General features: G+C 33.1%; 3 protein-coding genes across 8 annotated transcripts in view; all 3 read left to right on the top strand.

Moving 5' to 3' along the window:
* pign (phosphatidylinositol glycan anchor biosynthesis, class N) overlaps positions 1-7,287 on the top strand; it is a 36,668-nt gene extending 29,381 nt beyond the window's left edge. Inside the window, exon 30 of the mRNA XM_073940420.1 lies at positions 6,661-7,287. The gene's annotated coding sequence lies outside the window, so the exon portion shown is untranslated. The remainder of the gene's footprint in view (positions 1-6,660) is intronic.
* gpr141 (G protein-coupled receptor 141) lies at positions 1,721-7,287 on the top strand. The gene is made up of 2 exons (XM_001343033.10): positions 1,721-1,777; positions 6,017-7,287. The coding sequence occupies exon 2, from the start codon at positions 6,022-6,024 to the stop codon at positions 6,931-6,933; it is 912 nt and encodes a 303-aa protein (XP_001343069.2). The 5' UTR covers positions 1,721-1,777; positions 6,017-6,021; the 3' UTR covers positions 6,934-7,287.
* A 3,906-nt stretch (positions 7,288-11,193) lies between these two features.
* Positions 11,194-12,988, top strand: part of hnf4g (hepatocyte nuclear factor 4, gamma) — a 28,115-nt gene continuing 26,320 nt past the window's right edge. Inside the window, exon 1 of one of the 6 annotated variants that reach the window (XM_073940434.1) lies at positions 11,194-11,450. Coding sequence is in view for 2 of the 6 variants with exons in the window: in XM_017353837.4 (XP_017209326.1) it covers positions 11,700-11,727 (28 nt within the window). In the remaining 4 variants the exon portion in view is untranslated. Of the gene's footprint in view, positions 11,451-11,561; positions 11,728-12,988 lie in introns of those variants that run through there. The other 5 variants (XM_073940435.1, XM_073940433.1, XM_021470189.3 and 2 more) reach the window with 5 other exon arrangements.

Below are 12,988 nucleotides of genomic sequence, written 5' to 3'. Positions count from 1 at the left end.
TCAAGTTTGGTAGAGGAAAAATCATGGTTTGGGGTTACATTCAGTATGAGGCGTGCAAGAGATTTGCAGAGGGGATGGCAACATCAACAGCCTGAGGTATCAAGACATTTGTGCTGCCAGTTACATTACAAACCATAGGAGAGGGCAAATTCTTCAGCAGGATAGCGCTCATTCTCATACTTCAGTCTCCACATCAAAGTTCCTGAAAGCAAAGAAGGTCAAGGTGCTCCAGGATTGGCCAGCTCAGTCACCAGATATATGAACATTATTGAGCATGTATGGGGTAAGATGAAAGAGGAGGCATTGAAGATGATTCCATAGAGTCTTGATGAACTCTGGGAGTCCTGCAAGAACGCTTTCTTTGCCATTTTAGATGACTTTATTAATAAGTTATTGCAGAGATGTATGGATGCAGTCCTCCAAGCTCATGGGAGTCATACACAATATGAATTATTTTTCCACTGCACTTTGACTTTATATACAATGCTGTACATTATTCTATTAAGTGACAAGACTTTTGTCTAAGCAAAGTCAGACCTTACTGTCCTAATTAAATAAAGGCATGATCATATTTTATTTTGGTAAAATAATCTAGAGAGCTTTCCTTGTCATATAAGCCACTTCTAATACCAAACGATCAACGAGAAGCCAAGTTATTATTTGTTGTTCCTAAAATCTTCCTCTCTATATACAGTTGAAGTGGGAATTATTAGCCCCCTTTTGTTTTTTTTTAAATCTTTTTTAAATATTTCCCAAATGATGTTTAACAGACCAAGGAAATTTTCACAGTATGTCTGATAATATTTTTTCTTCTGGAGAAAGTCTGATTTGTTTTATTTTGGCTAGAATAAAAGCTGTTTTTACATTTTAAAAACCATTTTAAGGTCAAAATTATTAGCCCCTTTAAGTTATATATTTTGTTGAAAGTCAAACCATCGATATACAATAACTTGCCCAATTACCCTAATCTGCCTAGTTAACCTTAATTAACCTAGTCAAGCCTTTAAATGTGACTTTAAACTGTAGAGAAATGTCTTGAAAAATATCTAGTGTAATATTATTTACTGTCATCATGGCAAAGATAAAAGAAATCAGTTATTAGAAATGAGTTATTAAACTATTATGTTTAGAAATCTGTTGAAAAAAATCTTAAACAGAAGTTGGGGGCGAAAATAAACAGGGGTGCTGATAATTATGACTTCAACTGTATGTATTATCTTATCTTAAAGAAAATTCTATAAACATTTTTTTAATACTTGTTACATAGAAACTTTTTTTCTCACAAGCAATGTCCATTAATAACTTACTAATAAAGCACATCCCCTGCAGCTGTGACAAACAGGGGAAACCCAAAACCACAACCACAACCTTGTTGCTTGTAAGGTTTAAAGTAGGTAAAAGTATGCTCTGCTGGACTTATTTGTTGGTGCTTATAGGTTGTAATAAGAGAGAATGGTAAGAGGCTCTGTTACAGTATTCTGATTCATGTCAAGATAAACGTTGCTGTAGTAGATAGCTGTGATCACAACTAGCATCTGAACATGGCAGAGTTGTAGGTTGGCAATGCGGCTATCATTGTTTTTGTAGTTTCCTGGTAAACTGAAGTGTCAAATGCGCAAGAGTGTGAATCATGAAGCACCCAGCAGTCCGGCCTCTTTGTCAAGAGTGTGTTCTAATGCTGTGGTTGCTGAATAAGTGAATAGCCGAGGCAGAAAACTCCATACCTTACTTCCTCATCTGGTCTACTATCTCCAGCTTCTGCGCTGTTGCTGTAAGGGTGAGTGTCTCGTTTCACTTTCTCATTATTGCTCTTAAGTAAACTCATTTAAACTCTATAAGTGCACATTGTTGTAAAAGACATGAAATGTCTTGTTTTTTATTTTTGGAAGGTGAAAGTATCACTCTAAGCAAATATTCTGTTCTGAAATGTTAGATTTTGTTTTATTTTAGTGTATACTTAATTTTAAAATATACATTTAAAGGTATGCAAAGAAATTCACTTAAACAACAGCCTTGTATCTGTCTGTTTCTACTGCACTGTAAAAAGTGAAAACTTAATTCATTTAATTGTAACAAGTCGAAGTAAGTTGTTTAAGTTAAACTAAATTAATTTATGACAGTTTTCAGTAATAAATAATTAAATTAGTTATTTTATGTGTAACAGGTTTTAGTAATTTATTTTAGAAAACAGGAATGGAACAGTACATACAGTATGATACAAATTATTTAATATAATATTGTAAATATAAAAATAGTAAAAAGTACTTTTATACAAATAATTGCCTTCTCTTGTTAATATAAAAATAATACTTGTGGCAATTAAAAAATTATGTTTTGTGGCAAATACAAGTATAGCTCGTTATTGATAGTGTACAATACTTATACTTTCCATAAATATATTACTAAAACCTATTACACCTTAAATGACTAGCTTAATTTGTTCATTTTTCAAACTTATATTATTTAATTGTAACAAGTCAAAGTAATTAGTTTAAGTTTCCACTTTTTACAATGTGTGCACTGTAAAAACGAATGAATTGAAATTGTAAACAAACTCAGTAGTTGGTAATACTTTACCTAAAGTCCTGTATTTACATCAGCTAATAAGCAATTCTTAGACAGTATTTTAATTACGGATCATTTAAAGTGTTTGTGGCTTGATTTAAAGGAGCTGGAATTGTTCATGTTTATTGGAGACCTTATACACGTGCTGTTTATTATATACTTTATTTAGTGCTATATGTAAAATTTGTAAAGGAATGCAAAAAGGGTTTTCACAATGCATTCTCTAACGCAATACGTATTTGTTTGTCTGTTTCTACAGTGCACTTTAAAAACCGCTGTTGTATGAGCTAACATTGAGCAATATGTCGCACGTGATACAGTGTTTAAATTTTTTTAAATAAATGCTAATAAAAATTTGTTTATTGTAGTTTATGTAAGCTTGAGTCTTGTAAATAATATAAACAAAAACTATTTGCATAAAAAACACGCCACAGTGTACCGTTGTTGATGAAATGAAGTTAATGTTAGCAAAATACAGTTAAAGAGCTGATTTTTTCAACAGATTTCTAAACATAATATTTTATAACTTATTTCTAATAACTGATTTCTTTTTTTTTTGCCATGATGACAGTACATAATATTTGACTATATATTTTTCAAGACACTTCTATACAGCTTAAATTTACATTTAAAGTGTTAACTGGGTTAATTAGGTTAACTAGGCAAATTAGGGTAATTAGGCAAGTTATTGTATAACGATGGTTTGTTCTGCAGACTATTGAAAAAATATATAGCTTAAAGGGGCTAATAATTTTGACCTTAAGTAACTCTATGACTTGTTTTAGCCTGTGGAGTGTAACATTTAAGAAAAGTCTTTGTATTTACAGTTATTCACTTGCATTATGTATTGAACTTTGTTTAAATGACAATGCCATGGAAGTGAATGGTAGACAAGGCTGTTTGATTACCAATGGTTTTCATATTTCACATTTTATTTTATTATTTTATGTTCCACAGTAATTCATGCAGGTTTGTGACACTGGTTCAATTTAAGACAAATTTGGGTGCGACTGCTCTGTTTAAGTCTTAATGCTGTAACATTGGTGGGATGTACATTAAACGGCGTCTAAGTTCACTTTCAAATGATGTGTTGGTGAAGTTTGATAACGTGTAATGAAAACTTGGACCATCATGTAATTATCGAGTATTCACACTCTTTTGTCAGGGCCAATGAAGAATAATTGTAATAATTAATAATAATTTGTAATAATAAGTAGTAATTAGTAATAATTGTTTGCATAGTGTTCACACTGTCAGAAAGTACAAACAGGACAATAGTTCCCCACACATAAACAAAGGAAACACATTTCCTAAGACTTTACTGAAAGATCAGCTTTGACGAGAAATCAAGCTGGTATGATTTAGCATTTTGTCCATGTTGTGACACCACTTCCTATTTTTGGTTGGTAGATCTCTTGGGTGCATGTTGCATTCATGTTTTAGTCAAACTTTTTCAAATGAACTACAATCACACCAACTAAACCTTACTCTTTCAAACCTGCACCACTAATTCTGTGGAATAAAAAATAAGGTATTCTGTATATTCATTCACTTAAACTGTAGGGACAAAACAATCAAAAACTGAGAGATTTTATTAAAAATTTGATGTTTCACAGAATAAAAAATATCCGGGTGAGTAGTACACACAGTTGCAATCAGAATTATTAAACCCCCTTTGATTTTATTTGATTTTTTTAAATATTTCCCAAATGATGTTTAACAGCAAGGAAATTTTCACAGTATGTCTGATAATATTTTTTTCTTATTTGGTTTATTTCAGCTAGAATAAAGGCAGTTTTAAATTTTTTTAAAAGTCATTTAAGGTCAATATTATTAGCCCTTTTAAGCTATATATTTTCAATTGTCTAGAGAACAAACTATTGATATACAATAACTGACTAATTCCCCTAACCTGCCATGTTAACCTAATTAAGCCTTTAAATGTCTCTTTAGGCTGTATAAAAGTGTCTTGAAAAATATCTAGTCAAATATTATTTACTGTCATCATGGCAAAGATAAAATAAAGCAGTTAATAGAAATGAGTTATTAAAACAATTATGTTTAGAAATGATCACTGATCTTTTAAAGAAATCAGACCTCAAATGTGGCAATTTTATAATGAAAAGTCCATATGCATTAGGTCTAGTTATTAAAACAAATCTACTGGTAAGTTAAATTAAAATAAAATCGATCTGTCTATTAAGATGAGATACTGCAGGTAAAAAACTCTATGCACCAGAAAACTTATTAACTTTTTTCAGAGTAATGGAAAAAATGTTTCCCCCACCTTTTTTGTCCCACCTTATACATTTTGCCTGTAGATGTGAATTACAATATTTTTAAAGATGTCACGATCGCAATTTTACTCTTAATCGTTAACACGTATAGCCTAAAATATTTAGTCATTTCACTGTTCAAATGAGCTGAAGAGAATCAAACAGAGCTCTATTTCATTTTTAGATCAGAAATTTCAGAGATCTGTTTGATTCTGATTAGAGAAAAAGATAGCCATCTACTGATTTAGAGTCATTACAGGACAGATACTTTAATAAGGATTAATTTGCTATATTTAACTTATACAAGTAATTGTGTCTCCTTGAAAGAATCATTGATTCTCTCCACACCAAATCGCCTATACTGCTTGATGTGCTATTGATATGGCAAGGCATTTTTACAAGTTCAGTCTATGGCAAGCCATTTTGCATGTATCGCTTAAAAATGATTTCTCAGTAGATATCATACACTTTTTTTGTGTTTGACTCATGCTAGCAATAAGACTTCTTGTATGCTACACGTGCTAGCATTGTGTAGCTGTGCTAATAAAAAGTTGTTAAGTGCTATAACACACTAGAAATGCTAAGTATTAGGATTTGATCAAACATGTAAATGAGGCTTGCCAGTTAACAACGCAGTGGACCCTAGCAACTGCCTAGGAACCACTCAGAACACCCTAGCAACCGTCTAGCAATGCCCAGGCAACTACTTAGCACCACTTAGCAATCACTGGGCTTCCTGCCAATTGCCTTCGAGTCCTAGCGCAGTCAAGTTGGCTTTCTCAAGCCAACATCAAATTTTTTAATAATAAAAAACATTTTATTATTATTATTATTATTATTATTATTATTATTATTATCATACTAATTTTTAGAGTTTTTTGTTCATACATGTATTCTGAAGGTTTTTACAGAGTGATCGTTCATTTAAAATTTGCCTGATTATATACATAATTTAATCCACTAAATTCTTCATTTTTTTGACTGTCAGAATTTTAACCAAACTTCATCCAAAATTGGTTCTACCAATTTGCACAATCATTTAATTTACCAATGCATTGTTTGCATATTTAAAAATAACATAAGTCAATTTATTCCCTTGTCACCTACTGTACAATGTCTTGCTTTAAATACCTTCATCAGACTTGCATTTGAGTTCCACTATGTTTTCTTTCTAGGTATCATGATGACAAACGCCACAGTTTCCAACTTCACCAGTCCTACAGTGACATCTGTTTCTATTTCAACATCAGCAGAACCCAAAGCCCAATTCAGCCAGCCCATCAGAACCACTCTTATTGTTATCTACATCATCGTGCTTCTAGTGGGTATGACAGGCTTGACTTTCATGATCAGCTTATTAAAAACCAACATTCGCTCATTAACCACCATCGCCTTCTTGAACCTGATGGTTGCCCACTTTCTATTCTTGATCACCGTGCCATTCAGAATCTACTACTTCGTATCGATGGAATGGAAGCTAGGCCCGGTTTTTTGTAAACTGGTCAGCGCCATGGTACATCTCCACATATACATGGTGTTTACCATCTACGCCATCCTCCTCACTCTCCGTTTCTTGCATTTCTACAAGAAGACGCAAAGGACTGAGTTCTATCGCCGTTTGCATGCATTGGGCATGAGCGCTTTTGTCTGGTTTCTCTTATTGGTCATTGTACTACCTCTGATTATAAGCAAATATGGTCAAAATAAAGAGCCAACAAATGAGCAGTGCTTTAATTTTGAGCAGACTCTGAAGAACGATGCTGTCTACGGCCTCAATATAATTCTGTCGTTGGTGATTATCATTGTTTCGTGCGTTCAGGCCTGCGTCCAGGTGTGCATCCTGCGCACGATGATCCTCAAGTATGGAGCCTCCAGTCGCTCGCAGCAGGAGTTTTGGGTCCAGATGAAAAACCTCTGCTTTGTGCTCATCATGCTAATCTGCCTGGTGCCGTACCACATGTTTCGCCTGGAATACCTGAATAAACCGAAAGAGCTAAATGAGATAAATGAAGTGTTTTTGGCCATCACGGGACTTACGTGCTTTGATATGTTGACCTTCGCAGGGAAGGGGTTGTGTAAGATGTGCTACTGAAAAGGACAACATGTATATAACACAGATGAAAAACTTATAAAACCGATGTAAAAGTTGTAAACTACTGGAAAGGGGTTTGTTAGAGAGATGTTATGTTATGTTGTTATGGTGAGAGTAATAAATAAACAGGAGACAGTGTTGATTATTTAAAATTACACGGTTTCTAAACAGCATGATGAGAAGAAAATGTAGAAGTATAAAAGAAAGCATCTGGTGCATATGGAGAGGAAAAGGGTCTCTCCTATAAGATTTCACTTCCAGGCAAAAGTTTTCAGATTACTTTTGGATTACTTTTGGTTGATGCCAGAATAGGATTGATGTTGTATTGTCAAATAAAATGTAAATATGACATTTTAAGTGAGCGATTGCTCCATGTTTTAAATTTCTGTCTAGAGATGTCATGTTTTGGTCCTCGGTTGGTCTCACGCATCAAGTGATGCGATTTCACAGGACAGAGTTCACCAAACTTGAACTTTGCACAGCAGCAACCTGGGAAACTTGACGCACGACCCTGCTTTTTTGGTCTGACGCATCTGCGTGCGTATGAATGGAAGTCTATGGGAGGAAAAGCCCAGTGTGACCGCATTAGACATTTAATAAAAGCGAGTGATTGCTCCATGTTTTAAATTTCTGTCCAGAGATGTCATGTTTGATCCTCGATGGGTCTCACGCAGTCAAGTGATGCGATTTCGCAGGTCAGAGTTCACCAAGCTTGAACTTTGCACCTAAGCAACCTGCACAACTTGACGCATGACCCTGCGTTTCTGGTCTGACGCATTCACGTGCGTATGAATGGAAGTCTGTAGGAGGAATAGCCCAGTGTGACCGCAGCTTTAAGTGAGCTGGGCTTTTCCTCACTTGGACAGAAGTTTAAATGAAAGTTAAATTTGGATTTTTTTTCCTCATTTTGGACAGAAATTTAAAACATGAAGCAATCGCTCACTTTTTTTATTGTCTAATAATTTTGTTTATTCCCGCCCCTTTTCGCAGCACCTTACGACAGAATTTCGCATGCACATGTCTAGTGTGAGCTTTGAGCTTTAAGCTGCGGTCACATTAGAGTTTGAGCATGCGATATAAAATATTGAAGTAACTAAACAATATCTATTTACAAATACAATTAATAAAAATACAACAGAATTAATGCATCAAAATCTAGTATGTTCAATATTTTATATAATAATGTATTCAATCATAGCGTAATATTTCAGAGTAGAAAAATAGTTTGTTACAATTTATAAGCAGCTGAATTCAGGAGATATGGATATTATTGTGGAATTCAGGTTAGTCGATCTTTCAAACAGCAGGTGGCACTGGAAGTGCAGATCAAGCCGTCTGAGCGTGCAGGTCTGAGCGTGCGGTTGGGTCTCTGGGCCTGCAGCTTCATAATGTTGACCTGAACACGTTTACATGCCAATATTCAGTTAAAGTTATAGCGCAACCTGCTGGCAACAGGAAATGACTTGTTTTACATTGTAACAAATTCCTACAAATTTTTTTTTAAATCAAATCCATGTTCCGTTAGTTAAAGGCCATAAAATTGTGAAGATCTAGAGTATTTGCTGAAGAGCGTGTCCGTGGCAGACTGGCAAAGCTCTGTGTATTAATGATCAATCTACAGTTTATTTGGTACAATAACACATCCTTGAGTTTGAAATGTCTGAGTTTTTCAGTTTAAAAGTAAATCGAGTTTAAAGTTCCTGTGGGTGCAAAAGTAACACTGTGACAGTATTTATGTCCCACTTCATGCCTTATTTTTCACTTCCACATTAGTTTTCTAGGTTTTGACTTATATGTTTTAGAAATGCATATTGCCAACATTAATAAAAACTATTCAAAAATGAGTGAAAATGTTAACATTTTGCATTGTTGGATTGCTTTTGAAACCTTTGATGAAAGTGAAATCTAAAATGAAAATGCCATTTCATTATTATTATTGTTTGCAAACATAAAGGACATCATACGTTTGCTGGTATTAACAAGGTCATAGTAATATATTTTAAAATAAACAAGATTAATCCAGTAAATTTTACGAATATTGTTGCGTAACTTTTGACCCCCCTGTGTGTTACTTTCTCTGCCTGGGGACAAAATTAACAATGTGCAACTTTTGCTTAGAGCGAAGTTATATTGGAGGAGTTGTTCTACATTGATACAAAATAACTGCTGATTTTGATAGAGCACTCTTGTGAGATAGTAACAACAGAAAAAACATATTTCTGATATTGAATTAAAATTACATTTGAATATGAAACATACCATGTAACATATTAAAAAAAAAATCCACTGTGCTTTTGGTAAGCTAAGAGATATATTACATAATTATTACATTTTATTATTATTATTATTGTTATTATTATTACATCATTTCATGATTTAAGGTAGTAACATTTTTATATCTGTAAAAGGATGGGCAGTATTTATGATACAAATATTTCAACTATGTATTTCAAATACAAAATAGTATTTTGTAATTTGTATTTTATCTGGTTTATAAAAAAATGGTTTATATTTTCTATCAAAATACATTAATGTCTTGTATTTTAGTGTTTTAAAATACTTTGTAAAAAGTCTAATGACTTTATAAAAATGCGGCCTCTGATTGGTGCTTTATCAGTTATTTACATAGGCTTGAGATCAGAACAGAAAATGGATTATTATTGGAGAAGGTGGTCAATTTTAACCAAAGGTGGAAATTTTGCATCACATAACAGACAAATAGCATATTTCAGAGCAAGTTCACAATCATTGAAAATATTATACTTAGCAATAATATTTAATGGCAGTAAAGTGTACACATTATCAGCATCTTTGCTTTAGAAAAGAGATGGGATAAAATATCAGTCTACAAACAGGAATATGAAGCCGACAGCACATAATCATTCTCAGTCTCAGTGCTGCAGGTGGAAATGTAGAGGAAGTTTAGAAATAAAAAAACGTGTTCACTAAGGAAGCAAACTGAGACTCTTCCAGTTAGAGAAGAACAGAAAAACTCTTGGGAGAATGAGTAACAAAAATGCACAAAGATTTAGATGCCCAGAAAATAAGACAAACAACATTAAAACAAACCCTACCGTGGCGATTCTGACAATACTTCATTGGCTGTTTCAAATGTCAGTAGTTGATCTGTAAGAGTGCAATTGCAAAAACAAACATGATTTAAATAACTAAAACAGAAGATTTTAGTAGTTTTCTGAAATCATGTTTTTACATAAGTATTGAAGATTTTCAATTGCAAAACCACAAAAAAACTAAAAAAAAATTGTAATAATATTTAATAATGCTAAAAAATTAAAACAACCCATATTCCCCTTTTAAAATGTAACACTGCTAAGGGATGGTGTCAATTTTACTGGCCACAAAGTGGGCGGAAACATTATAAAGAGATATAGCACTATTTCAACTCATTATCTGCATTGCATGTTTTTTTTACAGTGATTAAGATAATCTTCAAGACAGGACTTTATGTGTGGAATTTAAACAAAATGTACAATAAAATCAAAGAGAAACAATTTTATGAATACCTCCACATGTACAGAAGTAGAGGTGAATAAGTTGGCAGAAAAGCTGACTGAAACTTGCTCAGAGAAACTCTGTTGCTGTCAAACACTGTTTACTAAGTCAGTTTAATGGTAAAGGGAATGATCGAATAGGTCTATTAACAAAAAGTTTGCGACATGATGTCAGTATTTAATACTGTATACAAAATGCAGTATTTTATTTTGATACTTCTTGTGGCTGCTGTAATTTGTAGTTTATTTTGATACATGTAAAACTGAGGTATTTGGAATTTTATTTTAAAATATATTTCGATGTAATTTTTAGCCCATCCATGACAACCATTTAAAATAGTATTGTGTTAAACTATTTTACTATTTATTTTAGGGTCAAAGGGTAGGAATCATTGCACAAACAAACTTAACCTATATAAATGTTTTTTTGTCAGTTATGCAGAGACAATACATATTTATCATAAATGAACTGAGCACATACATTTTTGTTTGTGGATAAAAACAGTATTATTAATATTCTTTAGATTTGTTCGCAATCTCAGTAATCATTAATATTTTTCAAATGAATGACGCAACATTGCCAATCTCTGTGTAGTGTTGTGTGTGGCAGCTAAAATCAGTCTCAAAGCAAACCGATTTTACAAGTTACTAAACAATTGATGTTTTACGTCCAGAGCCATAAACGCAGGGCCATTAACACAGTTTAATGCTTAAATATGATAAAACGTTGCATCGCTTTTTTTTTTATAGATTTGCCGCCCTCGTGTGGTAAACATGAAGAACGTCAAACACCCGCTCAGAGGTCATATGAAGTAAATATGGATATAACGTAAAACTGCTATTGGATGTTTTAAAAGGTGTAGTTTTTATTTTTTTAATTCGAGTTCAAATAAGGCCATCTTTTACAAATATCTGACAACTGTTAGTTCGGCTGCAGTAAAATGTTTTGTTTTCTGGCATCTTGGTTGGTGTGAACCAGTCATTGGTGTGAACCCACGCGCACAGGTAAAACGATTCATGTCTTCAGTTTTATTGGGGCTAGTTACTGTTTAACATCTCCACCCAACTTTCAGTTTGTTTAGTAAATCGATCTAACGAGGCTCCCCCAACACCACCAAAAGCATTGTCCAAAGTGAAGCTTTTGACATGTTAAACACTTCATGCACTCGCATTAGCTCTCTGTAACAACCTAAATATCATATTATTGGCATTACATTTCTGTTGACACACGTTCGTTTGGCTTTTGGTGGATTAATGAAAATCGTTGTTGGACGCGGAGAAGGTAAGACCAGCCAGTTTTGAGCTGTAGTCATCTAGAGACCAGTTAGGGACAATTAATCTGTCAAATTAATTAGGTAAAGTGTATTTTTACTCGCTACCTAGTAATAAGTCCTTTGAAAGTTACGACTAGTTAACGGTGAACTTGAAATATCGCCAGGTTTGAACGGTGAGGTTGTGACGTCAACAACACTCCCTAAGTTAGATGATCTCTGTCGTGTCTTTGTTATTAACAGAATAAATCTGTAGATGTTGTTCCTTACATTAAATGAACTTAATTTGTGTGTTTATTTAGCCTTAAACGTAATTCGTGGGCAAAATAAACAATGCTTACTGTGAATATTTATATGAAGAATTCAGATGCAAATGCCATCTGAAATTTCCATAGAAATTGAGCATTATTCTCAGCATCCTTTGTCTATGTTGAGTTATTTCACTTTGAAGACCATAAAAACAACTTATTCTTTGCAATAAAAGAGAAATTACTGAACGTAGACACAGGAGCCTGATAAAATGCTCATTTTAGTAGATTTCAGACAGCATTTAGAGGTTTTTGCATCTGAACTCGTCATATATTTATCAAATCAGTAAAAAAAAATTATATCTGATTATTAGTATTGTTGAACAATGGTTTAAAACGTTACAGTGTAATCTCAAAACAATATTACAACTCTTCTTTTCTCACAATTAGATTTGCTTTGTTCATTATTCATGAAAAATATTCCTGTTCAATATTTGTACACTGTACAACTCAACAGTCAACTTTATCATATGAAATAGTTTATTTCAAAACATATTTTGAACATTATGACATAGTTTATTTAAAACTGACTAAAAGTTTTGAGCTCAGTGTTTAAGGTAATGAGTTCATTAAATACCTCATTACTTCAACTTAAATAGAGTAAGTTCACAGTACTCATATAGATTTTTTTTTTACTCAAATGGTTTGTAGCAATCAGTTTCCTCAAATGGTTTGAGTTGCATTAACTGATTGGGTTTTACAGTACTCAGTTGGTTTGAGTTCTCTTCATTTATCGGGTTTTACTGTGCTCACATTGCTTCATTTACCCAAATGGATTCAGTCGACAGTACTTATTAGGATTATTTTCTGAACTTAAATGGTTTGTTGAGTTACCTTAACTTTTTGGGTTTTACAGTGTAGGGATGTGTTTTATTAGGCAAATGGCTATTTTATATTACATTAAATACTAGTAAATACTTAAATACTAGTCCTGCAATATTTTACTTGAACAATTCTAGTTTGA

The sequence above is a fragment of the Danio rerio genome, chromosome 24 (genome assembly GCF_049306965.1).
Source record: "Danio rerio strain Tuebingen ecotype United States chromosome 24, GRCz12tu, whole genome shotgun sequence".
In the NCBI taxonomy this organism is placed as follows: domain Eukaryota; kingdom Metazoa; phylum Chordata; class Actinopteri; order Cypriniformes; family Danionidae; genus Danio; species Danio rerio.
This window is presented reverse-complemented; position numbering and strand designations above follow the sequence as displayed.

Coding starts and splice junctions, on each gene's coding strand:
- gpr141 (XM_001343033.10), top strand. CDS start 6,022: ATGATGACAAACGCCACAGTTTCCAACTTCACCAGTCCTACAGTGACA.